A 16,479-nucleotide genomic window follows, 5' to 3' on the forward strand; every position below is an offset into this window, starting at 1 on the left:
TATTTCAAGTCCTAAAAGATGATGCTGTTAAAGTGCTACACTCAATATGCCAGAAAATTTGGAAAACTCAGCAGTGGCCACAAGAATGGAAAAGGTCAGTTTTCATTCCAATCCCAAAGAAAGGCAATGCCAAAGAATGCTCAAACTACCACACAATTGCACTCACCTCACATGCTAGCAAAGTAATGCTCAAAATTCTCCAAGCCAGGATTCAACAATACCTGAACCAGGAACTACCAGATGTTCAAGCTGGATTTAGAAAAGGCAGAGGAACCAGAGATCAAATTGCCAACATCTGTTGGATCATCAAAAACGCAAGAGAGTTCCAGAAAAACATCTACTTTTGCTTTATTGACTACGCCAAAGGAGACTGGTTTGACTGTGTGGATCACAACAAACTGTGGAAAATTGTTTAAGAGATGGGAATACCAGACCACCTGACCTACCTCTTGAGAAAACTGTATGCCAACAGTTAGAATTGGATATGGAACAACAGACTGGTTCCAAATCAGGAAAGGAGTACGTCAAGGCTGTATATTGCCACCCTGCTTATTTAACTTATATGCAGAGTATATTATGCGAAAAGCTGGGCTGGATAAGGCACAAGCTGGAATCAAAATTGCCCGGAGAAATATCAATAAGCTCAGATATGCAGATGACACCACCATTATGGCAGAAAGCATAGAAGAACTAAAGAGCCTCTTGATGAGAGTGAAAGAGGAGAGTGAAAAAATTGGCTTAAAACTCAACATTCAGAAAACTAAGATCATGGCATCTGGTCCCATCACTTCATGGCAAATAGTTGGGGAAACAGTGGAAATAGTGAGAGACTATTTTCGTGGGCTCCAAAATCACTGCAGATGGTGACTGCAGTCATGAAATTAAAAGACGCTTGTTCCTTGGAAGAAAAGCTATGACCAACCTAGATAGCATATTAAAAAGCAGAGACATTACTTTGGCAAAAAAGGTCTGTCTAGTCAAAGCTATGGTTTTTCCAGTAGTCATGTACGGATGTGAGTTGGAGGATAAAGAAAGCTGAGCACTGAAGAATTGATGGTTTTGAACTGTGGTGTTGGAGAAGACTCTTGAGAATCCCTTGGACTGCAAGGAGATCCAAGCAGTCAATCCTAAAGGAAATTAGTCCTGAATATTCATTGGAAGGACTGATGCTGAAGTTGAAACTCAAACACTTTGGCCACCTGATGTGAAGAACTGACTCATCGGAAAAGACCCTGATGCAGGGAAAGACTGAAGGCGGGAGAAGAAGGGGATTACAGAGGATGATATAGTTGGATGGCATCACCAACTCGATGGACATGAGTTTGAATAAGCTCTGGGAATTGGTGATGGACAGGGAAGCCTGGCATGCTGCAGTCCATGGGGTTGCAAAGAGTCAGACACGACTGAGTGACTGAACTGAGTAACTGACTTATTTCTTTTTGGTTGTGCTAGGTCTTCATTGCTACAAGGCTTTTTCTAGCTGTGGTGAGTGGGGGCTACTCTTCATTGTGCTCATGGGCTTCTCATTATGGTGACTTTTCTTATTGTGAAGCACAGGGTCTAGACACACGGGCATCAGTACCTGCAGCAGGCTTGGTATTTGTGGCATATGGTCTTAGTTGCTCCATGGCATTTGGAGTCTTCTAGAACCAGGGATCGAACCCATATCTCATATTGGCATGCTGATTCTCATCCGCTGGACCACTAGGAAAGTCCTCATGAGACTGTTTTAACAACAAAAGGAACAATTAAAGGAGCATAGACTATGCCTCTCAGAGTGACCCTCCGAGCTCAGTAACCTTTTGATACCTGCTCTTTGTCATCATTATGACTATCCAAGCAGCCTAAAACATGGAGCTAAAACCTTCAGTAAGATGAAGTTGAATAGGAAGGAATGTAAAATCCAGCACTTTGGCCTTCATAAGGAAACCACACACTTATTGCTTCTTTTAAGAAAAAGACTTAAGTGGTTTAATTCAATCATGTCTCAGAGCTGTGTGACAGGACTGCCACTTAGCATGAGTAGAATGACGAGCTGAATAAACAGACTTGAGATTGTCTCTAAGACTACAGCAGTTTGCGCAGATCTGAGTAAGTTTGATGCGCTTTTTTGTCCTGTTTTGTCTTGGCTATCATATTGTAAGAATGAAGCTGATATATAAGAAAATATCCTGACTAAGGCAAGCAGTATGATTAATAGAAATTCATTACACATAATGAATGACCTGAGAGATGATTCTATGAATTTGAATTTTTTTCAATCTGGGGTGAGGAGTCTCAAATATTGCCAAGAATTTTATCAGTATGGTAGTTTTAAAACACACCCCCTCCCCCCCACCATGGGACCTTCGACCTTCCCTAGTAGTGCAGTCGTTAAGAATCTGCCTTGCCATGCAGGGGACTTGAACTGATCCCTGGGCTTCCCAGGTGGTTCAGCGGTAAAGAATCCGCCTGCCAATGCAGGAACCACAGGAGATGTGGGTTCAGTCCCTGGGTTGGGAAGATCCCCTGGAGGAGGAAATGGCAACCCGCTCCAGTATTCTTGCCACAATAATCCCATGGAGAGAGGAGCCTGGTGGGCTACAGTCCATGGGGTCACAAGAGTCAGACAGGACTGAGGGACTGAACACAGGGAACTAAGACCCCGCATGCTGTGAGTGCCCCCTCTCTGGAGCCTCTGTCCCGAAGTGAAGATACCATTGAAGACCTGATGCAGCCAGCTAAATGAATATTTTTTAAAAATGCCCCTCCACACATTACTTAACCCTCCCTTATTTAGAGATGGGATTTTTGACCCCTCTGCTTGAATCTGGACTCTGGGACTGCTACCCAGCAGAACATGGATTAAGTGATGCTATGCCAGTTTCTGGGTTTAAGTCTGAAGAAACTGCCACTTACTGTCCTCCAGGCCTCTTGTTCATAGAACCCAGCCACCACGCTGTGAGGAAGCCCAGGCCACACGAAGCGGCCACTTGTGGATCCTGGGCCTGTTGACCTCTGTTGACCTCAGCCCCAGCTGAGGTCCCAGCCAGTGACTGCCATCGACCAACAGACGTCGCCGCTGACCACAAGTCGAGTGACTGATGACTTCAACTGCATGAGAGACTCCAAGGAAGACGTGCTCCATTCACGCCCTAGAAGGAGGAGAGTTAATAAAAGAATTCTGGTTATCTTAAGCCACCTAGTTTGGGGTTACTCAGCAGTAGATAACTGGCACAGTGTGGAGGAAGAATTTGAGTCTTTCTGTATAGTTACAAAGAGCAAAACAAAGGCAGTCTGTAGGAAGCTACAGTCTGTCTAGGTTAAGGATAGATGGATATATCCAGATTCAATAAGAAGAAGAACTTTGGGAAGGCTGAACCTATCAAACAGCACATGGACTGCTTCATAAGGCATTAGTTCTTATTGAAAATATCTGAATAAGGCCAGATGACCAGAGGTCAGGAATACCAGGAAAGATTTGGGGCATGGGGAAGGGGTGAATTTAATAGGAATCCATGCTTGTTGGTTGGTTGATTTCCCAGTTTGCCTTAAAAATGACTTTTGTACCTAGAAGGCACTGGATGAATACTTTGTTAATTAATTTAATAGGTATTTATTAAATGCCTATCACATCCACCATTGTAGATGCTCAGGATATATCTATGAGCAAAAAAAGATGAAAATTCATACATTGTAGAGTTCATATTATTTTTTAAAAATATTCATTTATTATTTATTTGGCTGCACCGGGTCTTAATTGCAGAATGTTTGACCTAGTTCCTCACCGGGGATGGAACCCAGGCCCCTTTCATTGGGAACACAGAGTCTTAGCTACTGGACCCCCAGGGAGGTTCCTGGAGCATATATTCTTAAAGAGGCAGACATGCAATAAACAAGCTTACATGTGAAGTGTATATAATATATCAGATGAAAATAAAGCATCCAAGGCAAATGTCAAGTGGAGCAGGAAAGATATTCAGTCTCTGAAGAAAGGTTCACAATTTTAAATATAGGGGAATTCCCTGGCAGTTCAGTGGTTAGTGGCCTGGAAGTAGTCATTTTTGATAAATCAAGGGTTGAAGAGTATGACAGAATTAAACTCTTCATCTTAGAAAGGTTGAATATATTCTAAGATACTCTTGTAACCCCTGGGACAAGACAGGAGACGACAACGTCTCAGCTCTCAGTCAGCTTACGTACTTAGCTTACTTTCTGCTACGTGGAGAGAGAAAACAAAAGTAAATACATCATGCAATTTAAATGATTGAGAAGCATGGCCTTCTGGGACTTCCCTGCAGTCCAGTGGCTAAGACTCTGCGCTCCCACGGCAGGGGCCTGGGTTTGACCCCCGCTGAGGGAACTAGATCCCATGTGCGGTAACTAAGAGTTCATATGCCACAGCGAAGACCCAGATCCACATGCCACGACTAAGACCCAGCGTGGCCAAATAAATAAATGAAAATATGCTTTAGAAAGACAGTAGAAGGACGGCCTTCCCTTGGGGGCCATAGCTCCAGAATTCTCGGTGTCCGCCCACTGTGGACGCTATGAAGCGCTCGCCTCTTCCGTCGAGAGATGTAGCACCAGGCTCCTCTGTGCCCTGTTGTCCTCATGTTCGGGGCTGTGCTGCCTGCCTGCTGGCCCTGCCGGGTCTTCACAGATCACAAGGGTAGCGTAGAAAGTTGAAACAAGCTGTGCTGTCCTTCAGTGGTACTATATTATTTCTGGTTCCTTTTGCTAGCTGTAAGTAAAGAAAGACATTAAACTTCCAGGATTGTGATTGATTGCTGAACCACTGATTACTGATCGACTGTGAGAGTAGAAAATCTGGGATAGGGTGGCAGAGTGAGAGGACACGTGGATCATTTCTAAACAATGGCTAATTCCTTACACATCATTTATGAAAAACAATGCAGAGGAGGTGATGAGGATTTATCTCAGTGGGGCTCAGTCTCCAGAGTTGCCCCTTCTTCCATGCAGGCTAATTCCAAGTGATGGACTGAGATCTAGGGCAGTGTGAAGTGTGACGTTTGAGGATCTGATGAAATTGTCAGCAATTGCTTCCCTCGTGGCTCAGATGGTAAAAGTGTCTGCTCGCAATGCAGGAGACCTGGGTTTGATCCCTGGGTTGGGAAGATCCCCTGCAGAAGGAAATGGTACACCAGTCCAGTACTGTTGCCTGGAAAATTCCATGAATGGAAGAGCCTCATAGGCTACAGTCCATGGAGCCGCAAAGAGTTGGACACGACTAACCGACTTTACTTTCACTCTCAACATTCCAGATACCAACGGGGCTGGAGACATGAGTGGGTCTAGAGAAATGATAACAGACATTAAGACTTTGAGGTTATAGGGGATGTAGTTCGGTTCAGCAAACATTTATTAGTCATATACTAGGTCCCAGGAAAGAGACGAAGAAGACAGGGTTCTTGCCTTCAAGTAGCTCACACTGTCCTGGGGGAGCCAACACACAAAAAGATCATTGGAGTAAATTGTAGACAAGTGTCCGCAGTGATCAGCACGGTTTTGAAAGTAGCTAGAAATTGTTATAAGTAATCATGGGCTTTGCAGCAATATAAGTAATATAATGAACCCCAGTGTATGGTTAAAACTGTGTCTACCTGAGACTTCCCTGGTGGTGCAGGGGTTGACTCCACACTTCCAATGCAGGGAACTTAGATCCCACAAGTCATATGGTGCCAGCCAAAACAGAACAAAATAAAGAAAATTCTGTCTTCCTCTACCTGACCCCATTCAGAGAATCATAGAGCACTTGGGAGATCTTATGTTACCAGTCTCTTCATTTCCTGCAGATGAAGAAGCAGACCCCTCACTGTCTGCATGTTCCCTCCATTCGTTATCATAGGGCAGAGTTGGGAGTGGATCACTTCAGTTTCATTTAGCAACATTTATTTGGCACTTAGAGCTGTACAGGGTGTCAGAACAGAACAATGAATGAGACGGTCTCTGACCTCAGCTTGCTCACAGTCTGGAAAGATTGAGCACAGACCAATAAGGCAATAGATACTTAAAACTGCAAGATGATAATTAATGTCCTGGGACGGTACACCCAGTGGAGTGGGAACATGGTGAGGGCATGTAGAGCTGTCTGCAGGGGGTAGGAATGGCCTTGCTTAAAAAACGGTGCTTGAATAGAAGCTTCTACAATGAGTCAAATGTATTCTCAAGAGAAAGGCTTCCATGGAAGCCACCAGATGTGCAGAGGAACGGAGGAGTAGGAGCCTGGCGTATTCGGCACCACCCCAGGCTCACTATGTAGCTGAGCATGGAGGGTGGAGAGGAGCAGGTAGAGTGCAGTGATCATCATGGCAGGCCAGATCCTCAGCCTCAAGAGTCCCTGAAGAATTCTGGGCAGGTCAGTGATGTGGTCAGATGAAAGGAAGAAATTATTTCTTTTGACGAAGAAATAATGCTTTACGACAGAGGTGGAAGCTGAAGGCAGGGAGACCAGAAGGCCACTGAGGGTCTCCAAGCAAGACGCAGATGAGGCCTGTGAATGGTGCACATGAGAATTGCCTCCTGACTTCCACGTTTGCTTGCATGTGAATAGTTAGACAGAGCAGGGACCCTGCATGGACGCCCAGGCACAGAGCACTGAACACAACAGGCAAGATCAGATTTTGCCCTTAACCAACTTATCAGCTTAGAATCATGTGCTTAATTAATTTCCATGACAGTAAGTACTGCAAAAGAAGAGTATAGGTATTTCAAGAGTGTATAGTTCAGGAGGGAGATAGAGTAGCCAGGGGGGCGGGGAGGGTACTTGATCTCTGTAGTCAGGGGGCATCCTGAAGAAATGGCAGATCCAAAGGATGAGTAGGCAAGGTCAGTGAAGGGAGGGCAGAGGACGGCATAGGCACATGCCCTGAGATGGAAGTGAGTATGCTGGAAGACCCGAAGGATGCCCATGTGACTGGGGGCGGGAGCAGGGGGGCTGGTACCCAGGGAGAGGCGATGCAGGGGAACCTGGAGGCTATTCATAAGCCTGTGTGGCTGCCGCCCTTCCCGCCTGTAAGCAGACACCTCGAGGACTTGGGTTTGTAAACCTGGGTGAACTCCAGAAGGGGCACCTTCATAGCGGCAGGATCCTCAGGTGAGTGGCCCCAGGAGGGCCTGTCCATTCCGTGCCAGCCTGCTGACCCTGAAGTAGCCCCAGAGCTCCACTTGGAGCTCCATGTGTTGGCAAGCAGTGAGGAGGTGATTCTGGGCACAGGGAAGACAGTGGGGAGTTATCTGAGTTTGGAAAGAGGCCGTTCAAGCAGCAAAGAGATGGAAGAGTTGAATGCCAAGAAATCAGTGTGTTTTGGTCAACACAGCTCACCTGGGAGTGTGACAGTCTAGTTCAGCAGCAGCAGCAAACTGCCTCTTCAGAACTTGTCCTGTCCAGGAATTAACCCAGTCAAATGCCAGCCTTGGCACATAGTCGCCCTAACGGTGTGTCTTTTCTGAAACATAACAAGCCAATTGGGAAAATGACCTTGGAAGCAAACTTGATTGATTTTTCAAAAAAAAAAAAGAACTCCTGTGAAAATTTACCTGAAGTCTATTGAAGCCATCCTCTAAAGCAGCTTGTAAGAGAAACTAGACTAGATTGGGGTCCCATTTTGCAAAAAGCCATTAGTTTTCCCACATTTTGGGCCTCTTTTCTCTTCATTTTTCCCATCAGGTTGCTTAATTGAGTGACAAACTGGATGATGAGGGGCTGTAACTCACTGCTGTTTTTCTCCTGTTGATGCCAAGTGCATCTTTATGCTCCTTCCCGCCTCCAATCATGTATTTTGAAATAAAAAACTATCTTATAGTTAGTCTTAAAGTTCAATCAAGATAGTGATTGAAAGATTGAATAGAGGTTCCTCCAGGTTTTGTGGTTAAACACAATAGCAAGTTTTGCCAGAAGTTCAGTACCTGAGTTCAGACTTAGTAGTGATGGGACCTCAAGCCTCTGTTTTCTCATCTGTAAAATGGGAATAAATAAACCTGCTCTACTTACTGAGGAAAGATAGAAGAATGCTTTATATGTCACCATCCACATGTTAAGTATTAATAAGATAATAACTATCATCATTGTGACCAAGAAGATTATTTACCCTAAGACTCAAAGACAGTTTACATCTGCCATGCAAATTCTTTATCTACAAGTTCCTCTTCTCACTCCTCTCTCCATTTCCACAGACATGCATAAGAACAGCATCTCAGAGTTATGGAAAAGGGTGGCCATTCTTTTCCACTTCCCAGAGAGGAAGAAAAAATATTTTATGACTGTTAAAAACATATTGTAACTGTCAAATGTACTTATGAGCAGCAATCAAAATTGTAAGTTATAATCAGAGTTTTCCTTTTGTTCAGCGACAATGTAAAAAACATCACAAATTTTACATGAAGATGGAAAAGAAAGAAAAGAGCATGAGTACTGAAAGAATTTGTATGGTGATGGCCTTGCCCAAGGGTTAAACGAAGCACCCACGGGTTAACACATAATGATGGTTATTGTGCTTTTGGTGCCTGTTGAGAAGGGCACTGTGGAAGGAAATGGCAAACCACTCCAATATTCTTGCCTGGAAAGTTCCACAGATAGAGGAGTCCAGCAGGCTACAGTCCGTGGGGTCGCAAAAAATCGGACGCCATGGAGCAAATTTCAGCAGAGAGGGGCACATTTTAGGTCTGCTGCGTCTCTGTAACCTGGTACCTTTTGTAAAGTCAACCATATTTCTTCTGCCTCTCCTCTTCACACCACGACAAGAGCCTCCTTCCTTCCTACCTTTTTATCAGTGATTTCCATTACCGGATTGAGGGTCTTCCCTGCTCTTATGTGTGAATGATGAAACGTTATGCATTTGACATGAACTACAAGAAAAAGAGAGAGGCTGAGATGCCCTCCTGCCCAGAACAAACCTTTCATGGGGTGGCAAGGGGAGGAGCAGTGAGAAGTTTTTTTCTCTTTTCTGATTGTAAAACTCTTTCTCTTTCAAAACTCAGGTGACCGTGACAGATGGTGGCTTCTCCCCGAAACAGTCGATCATCTGGGTGGTGGTTCAGATTCTGGATGAAAATGACAACAAGCCTCAGTTCCCAGAGAAGGTCTACCAGATCAAGCTGCCAGAACGTGACCGGAAGAAGCGGGGAGAGCCCATCTACAGGGCTTTTGCATTCGACAAAGACGAGGGACCCAACGCTGAGATCTCCTACAGTATCGTGGATGGGAATGATGACGGGAGGTTCTTCATTGACCCCAAAACTGGCATGGTCTCTTCCAGAAAGCAGTTTACAGCAGGGAGTTATGACATTCTCACGGTAAGATTTTTCTGAACCTCAATAACATTAATGAGGGGGAGGAAGTTATTTTCTTGTTCATATATATGTTTTAAGCAAAAACAAAAAGGTCTCTGGGCCAAAAAGTGCAGCCACATAAACATGGAAGGCTCCTTTCTGTTGCAGTGACGTTCCTAAATAAGGAGGCCATTTCCTCCATTTCCAGTACACAGCCTGCTCCGTCACTTACTCACTTACACTTTCTGTAGCCCCAGATCATTTCAAGGTACTGAGCACAGATGTAAGCTGCGGAGAGGAGAGCAGCAGAATAACATAACCTGCCTGCCTCTCAACATGTCCTGAAGACATCCCAATGAAAACAACTCTTGTAATGTTGACAATGTGATAGAACATGAATTTAACTGTAGAAATTGAGGGACACAAATCATATCTAGGCTTATTCTGCAAAGAGTGAAAAATCTGAAGTAAAAAATGACATTTTCATTGTTAGAAAGTCAAAAATAAAAACAAGTATGAGCACCATCTCAAATAAAGACTTAATCGATTAATACCATGCCTAAGGCACCAGCCTGCTCCCCCAACCCCAGCCACTTTAGACAGGCAGCAGCTATGCCTGAAAGGGGACTGGCCAGCCTCCCCAGTGGCGGGCACTTTCAGGGCCAACAGCTGCAGAGTTAGCGCCACAGTCTTCCCCACTGTGTATGGTCAGTGCTTTGTTATTTTAAAGGACGGTCTGAGTCCATTTAACTTTTATGCCTATGGACTGGACTTGGGCTCCATTCCCTGCTCAGTAGTGTATTCAGAAGAGTGAACAGAGAAAAGAAAATAACTTAAAAACCAGTCCTGTTTCCACCATCAGCAGCTCTGATGTAACAGGTGCTACGGCAGTTGTCTGAGACTTGCCAGTGGAAATCTTTGAGGACCGGGTGGATTACAGTGGATACTGTTGGTACCCTGCCCAGATCCCCTTTATCAGGCTGCTCCAGCCTTCCCCCAACTGCTGTGAGTGTTGACTGCTAAGGGCTCAAAGCTGATTCCTTCTTCATAGAGTCATCCTTGGCCACGCTTCTCAGCCAAGATGATCTATACACCTACACTAGCCCAGCAGCCCACAGCCAATTCCTAACTGACACCAGATATAAAAGCCCAACCTCCTTGCCTCCAGGTGGATCCAACTCAGTAGTACAGTGAATGATTCAGAGCTCCCTTTGGGATCAGGCTGAGGTTAAACTTCAACTGAGACCACATCCTTGTTTACCATCCTCCTCTGTCTATCCTGCTCTCTTCACTCCCTTTCTCATGGGAACACTTCCTCTTGAAATCATTTGTACTCACATCCCTGTCTCAGACTCTGCTCCTGGGAAACCCAACCTAAGGTATCTTCAAGGGCCCTTCCTCTCACAGAAACTGGGGGAAAGTGATCATGCATGAACACAGCACTAGGGAGCTATGAGTTGTCACTGTTTTTAAAGGCTACAACTATTAGCAATGCATCTGGAAATGGTATTATTAATGTGATCGTTTACAATCCTTTTTTATTTTGGTTTTTAAATTTTCTATCACTGATGGTTTGCTTGTTAAACTTAACTGCAAACCACCCCCGCCCCCCTCCAATACACACACACATTTAAGCCCAGGACAGCATAGCAGTTAACCCTGCATATCTGGGCAAGGAAACATGCTTTTCTCAGCCCTTATATCAAACCAAAGAGAAGAGTCATTAAAACACCCCCTTCCTCACTCCACTGCCTTGAGGGGCCCACGTTTCCACTGAGAGAGATCTCCTTCACTCCTTCAGGGTTGGCTTAACCAGAGGGCCTCTGAGATGAATTTTGCAAGGCTGATGCCTTTCCCCTGCCTCCTCCCATCTCCCTCTTGGAATCCCATGTGACAATTCTATGTGACAATGACAATGCATTTGTTCCCTTTTCAACACTACCACCACAGCTATAAGAAATCAAAGCAGCTCTTCTTACTCTTGTAGCTGTCATTCGTGTCCATCCAGCGCTAAAATATGCAAGTGCACCATTTGTTTTTCAAGTTTTCCACATCTGCAAGGTTGGCAGTGATTCAAAACACCTCTGGCAAACGTGCTCTGGGGCCCCATGTGTCCGAGTTGCTTCCCACAGCCCCTGAGCCGATTGTCCTCAGATCGCTCTCCGCATCTTCTTCCCCTTGCCAACCCCGTCGTGAGGGTGGACTCTGAGCCCCGCAGCATACTAGTGACAGATGCAGGCTTCCGCCAGGACCCAGGCTCTGAAACAGCTCTCTGTCTTCTCCGTGTGTGAGTAGATCAAGGCTGTGGACAACGGGCGCCCTCAGAAGTCCTCCACGGCCCGCCTCCACATCGAATGGATTAAGAAACCGCCTCCGTCACCTGTACCACTGACCTTCGATGAGCCGTTCTACAACTTCACAGTCATGGAGAATGACCGAGTCACCGAGATTGTCGGGGTGGTGTCTGTGCAGCCAGCTAACACCCTTCTGTGGTTTGACATTGTTGGTAAGTTTGAGTCCCCCAGGGCAGTATTGGGCAACATAATCGCTGACTATTCAGAGCAACTAGCAAAAAAGAAAAAAGACAATAACAATAGCAACAACAAAAACACTTAAAGATTATGCTAAGATTAAAAGATGTATAGTGCTGGAATGCAAAAGAGCCAGTAAAATGAATAGTCGACCTGTGCTTTCGTTCCGAGTTCTGTAGCTAAGCTGAACCGAAAGTGCTCTCTGGCTGGAGTTTCCATAGTATGTTATTTACTGCGATCTTAATGTCTTTCTGTGTGTCATTTAAATTCTATTGTCACACTTGGCTAATCTCATTTCTAAATGTATTGATGGTACTAGACTTGCTGTCCTTCATTTCTCTCTTTTTCTTCACCTTTTTTCTGCATTCTGTTCTTTTTTTTTTTTTTTTTCTGCTCCCGACTACCCTGCTTCAAGGTGGCAAGCATGCTCGAGAGATGTTCTATATTCTACAGACAGCTTGTGGGCAGAACTGTTCAACAGAAGGTACCCTTAGTGCAAACACATTTGCTAAAATACAGCTATCCAATCTGCCTTTTACGGGTTTTTTTTTCTTTTTAAGCAAATTAAATTACATCTTTCATAACTGCCTGTGACAGGCTGAAGTGCAGCCCACAGATTTCATACATGCCTCTAACAGCGACTGCATTACTCATATCCAGTGACTCCTTTGTTTGAGGTTCGGTGGGGTTTGTATTTGGGGTGGAGGGGGGGTTGTTCTGATTTCTTTAGAGAAACTTTTTTCTCTGCTTTTGAGGTATGTGGGCTTTTTGTTGTTTTGATCTTTTTGTAGGTTAGTTTACCTAGGCCTTTTTACAATTGAAAAGTAAATTCAAATAGATCCCAGCCCCTCAGCTTTGTAAGAGTGCCATTGGTAGACCCAAAAGCCCCACCAGGAGAGTCCTGGGCTGCTGTCCACAATAGGAAGGACAGGAAATGGAGCCTAGATATATAGCCAGCGAGAGCTTCCTGCGAGAGCCAAATACAAAAAGCAGATGGATGCAGGCAGGATAGACCTTAAAAGCCAACCTTTAAATTCCTTGAAAGAAAGCAAGCAAGCGCACCAGGCTGCAAAAAGAGAGGGCAAAATTGCCCCTTCACCACCCGGCAGGGAGAGGCGGCGGAGAGGAAATAAGTGCTGAGGACCAGGAATCCAGGTGAAGGCAAGTGTGCACGCCAGCTGAAGTGGGTCTGACGCTGGTCCAGCTGAAGCTGACTTCCCACGGTCCTCCGTGGGAGGTGGTGACTCCGGAGAGCTGGTCTGGGGGAATCATTTCCTTCACGTGTCACTGCTTGGATAGGATGGGCAGGAACCTGCCTCTCTTCCCAGGAATGATGGGGTCTTGGGAAAGCATTTAGAACGTTCCACATCTGTTTTAATGAAGCACAGAAAAAGAATGAATGCCCCATGTCCCCCAAATGAAACATCAGTAGAGGGTCCCCTGAACTTCCCCCAAAGAAAAGGCTTGTTTTCTACCTATTTCATTTTCTATAATGCTGGTAGACCAGCTTTCTTTCCCTTAATGGGCATCGATCACACCATCCCTGTGCATGACCATCGTCATTCCCAACTTTCCACTCTGTCTTCATTTCCACTTAGCGCCTTTGAAATGGTACCTCTTCTGATCCGTGGAAGATCTCTCTGCTCCTCCATCCTCTCAGTCGTTTTCTCACACCCCAGGCATCTCTTGGTAGTTCCTTCACCCATGCCTCCTGTCAGGGTCACAGAAGACACATCTCAGTTTCAGCGTGTCTCCAGTGCAATCATGACTTCTTTTCAGTAATTCAGGGGAGAGTGCAGTGGACAGCCAAAGGCTGAGGCTCCTGCTGCACTGTCCTGAGCCGTGGGAGGACTTGCCCTCTGCCATCAGTGACCACTTCGTCTCCATCCCTCTCCGACACTCCAGTCTGCAGGCGCCTCTATGGCCTCACAGCACTGCTTCTCTGCCTTGCATGATGCGTGCATACAGCCTCTTGATATGCGGCACATCCCGCCCACCCCAGGATGCCCTTGCGTACACTCCTCTTCAGAAATCTCACAAGCACACCTTTCTCTGATTCTCAGTCTGACCGGCCACCTGACACGTTATGCAAGTCGTTTTTGCAACTCCTTAGCATGCCTGCCTGTGTGTGTATGATTGTGTATAGGAAAGCATGCCTAACAATGCTGCGTGTAACCTGACTTGCATGAATTCCATTCAGCAGTATTAGTGCTGGCGTACATGTTCATGGTGTTTATCCTGGCTCCAATCTTAACCCTTAAGGTCAAGGTCTTTGTGTCCTCACCCCTTCTTCCTGCCATTGCTTTTGTTGATCTCCACCCAGGGTGAGTGGGATAATGATGCCAGCTGATGGAGATGCCCCAGGCAGCCCATGTGTTAACCCCACTGATGCCTCCTCAGACCCGTCCAGAATCACTGTGACCTTCCACTGTATTCTCAGCCTCAGCAACCACAGCACCTTTGGCCAAAAGAGAACTGGTCCAAGAAGAGATGGGCAGTTGACAGACCAGAATCCTCCCAGGAAGGAGTCCCTTTAGGCTGCTCCAAATCATATCTAGGAATCATGATCAGAAACATGGCATCCATTTTCCTGTTTCTCCATCTTTATTCCTAAATCTGTGCTCCTTTTACAGAATCTTTCCAGTTTTAGTGCTCAGATACTTCTCTTAATGGGCTTCCCAGGCAGCTCAGTGGTTAAGAATCTGTCTGCCAATGCAGGAGACTTGGGAGACACAGGTTTGATCCCTGGGTCAGGAAGATCCCTGGAGTAGGAAATGGCAACTCACTCCAGTTTTGTTGTCTGAAGAATTCCATAGACAGAGGAGCCTGGCAGGCTACAGTCCATGGGGTCACAAAGAGTCAGACATGACTGAGCATGCATACATGCACTTCTCTTAATATAGACCTACTAGGTTGTCCCTCTAGTCTAGGTGCTTCCATCACAGATTTCACTATGTATCTGTTAACATCCAGTCAAGCTTCTCCTGCAAATTAAATTTACTGGGCGAGATGCCCAAACAGAACTTGATTTTATTTCCATCCCTGCATCCAGCCAGCCTCTTGAAATGTCAACTCTTTAAGTCATGGAGAAAGTACAAACTTTTCCCCAGGTGCTGGCTGTGTTCAGAATAGATATGGATCCCCCTTCCACCAAATCCGCCCTTTGAAAATTTTTTCTGATCTCAGAGAGCTATATTTTTCCAACCTGCTGACAACATCTTTTCCTCTTCTCTAAAAACCTATTGTTTCCTTTATCATATTCAGATGTTTCATTCTTTCAAGATTTCTTGTTTATTTGTCCTTGGCCCCCAATACTCTCCTCTGTCTTCTTTTCTTCTTCCTTACCCAAGTATCTTTCTTGGCTAAGCTAACATCAAGGAGAGATAAGGGAAAGGGCTTCTCAATGCCTAAGAAACTTAGCAGTGTGCTTTAGCTGGATAGACACCTATACACACACTCACGGTTACAGACCATACCTCCTCCCAGCCTAACAGAGCTTACAGATGCTCTAACTGATGAACTCACGTTAAATAAGCAGAAATAGTGTTCCAGCATGCCTTTTACCCTGAGGGTATTGTCTCCTTATTTCCATATTCCCAATCTCCCTGATTCTTGTTTAACTGCATTTCTTTTCCTTCTACTATCATATGAATTCACAAAAGCTGTATAGAGAGCAAGATTTTGTTTCCAAGCCGGGACCCCTGCATCAAGGACCTGCCAGATACTTTCTTGTGCCTCCAAAGGCTTACAGCATCACAGAGCTAGACTCTCTTCAGCTTCCAGAGACAGAAGCCCACTTGTAACCAGGTTAAGAAAGCTGTAATTAAAAGGAAACGTGATAGAGTTCAGCTGTTCTGTGTTTAAACAGCCCATGGCACGGCGTATTCCTTCCCTGTGCTAAAAGGGAGAGAAGGCGGAAGGGACAAAGCTCGCCCACAGTCCTTTGCGGCTTGCTCACGAATCTTCACACTTCTCAGGAGACTGTGATTTCAGTTCGGCAGCACCTTGATTTGCATTCTCTCTGATGTGCACGCAGTCTGGTTCACAGTTCAGTCCCTGTCTCTTTGTCCCACTGACAAATATTTGTATTATAAAGACCACCATGACTACATATGCCAAACGATTCCTCTTTACTTCCAGTCTGATGGGAGATACTACCACCCACTTTTCTAGCTTTTTCCCTGACTTAGACTAGGATAACTGTTTTTCTGGTAGGCAGTAAACACTTAACCTATCTCTGTTTACTTGCCTCACCTAATGTGTAGAGAAAAGCTGTTCTTTGAAAATAATCCCCTGATGGCATAAAGTGGCATGTGGGTCCAGCTCAGCTGAAACACATTTCTGTGTTTCTGTTGCAGAAGCGTGAAGACAGCCTGGGTCCTTAGTCTGTCATTGCTTTCTGAGGAATCTGGTTTCTTGACTGCTTCTGTCTTGCAAGCTTAGACCTGTCCTTCTAGAACCTCATCCAAGATGGGGCCATCCCCTATTAGGGTTCCATCAAGTGCGTGTGTGCTTAATCATGTCCCGGCTCTTCATAACCCCATGGGCTGTAGCCTGCCGGGCTCCTCTGCCCATGGGATTTCCCAGGCCAGAATACTGGAGTGGGTTGCCATTTCCTCCTCTAGGGAATCTTCCCGACCCAGGGATTGATGCTGTGTCTCCTGCATTGGCAGGTGGA

General features: G+C 45.5%; 1 protein-coding gene across 10 annotated transcripts in view; it reads left to right on the forward strand.

The window, feature by feature from the left end:
- The window catches only part of FAT3 (FAT atypical cadherin 3), a 762,831-nt gene that overhangs the window by 588,141 nt on the left and 158,211 nt on the right, over nucleotides 1-16,479 (forward strand). For all 10 annotated transcript variants that reach the window (XM_043876646.1, XM_043876691.1, XM_043876701.1 and 7 more), the window contains 2 exons: nucleotides 8,980-9,294; nucleotides 11,566-11,776. In XM_043876646.1, coding sequence (XP_043732581.1) covers nucleotides 8,980-9,294; nucleotides 11,566-11,776 — 526 coding nt within the window. The remainder of the gene's footprint in view (nucleotides 1-8,979; nucleotides 9,295-11,565; nucleotides 11,777-16,479) is intronic.

Source organism: Cervus elaphus, chromosome 2, assembly GCF_910594005.1.
Source record: "Cervus elaphus chromosome 2, mCerEla1.1, whole genome shotgun sequence".
Classification (NCBI taxonomy): domain Eukaryota; kingdom Metazoa; phylum Chordata; class Mammalia; order Artiodactyla; family Cervidae; genus Cervus; species Cervus elaphus.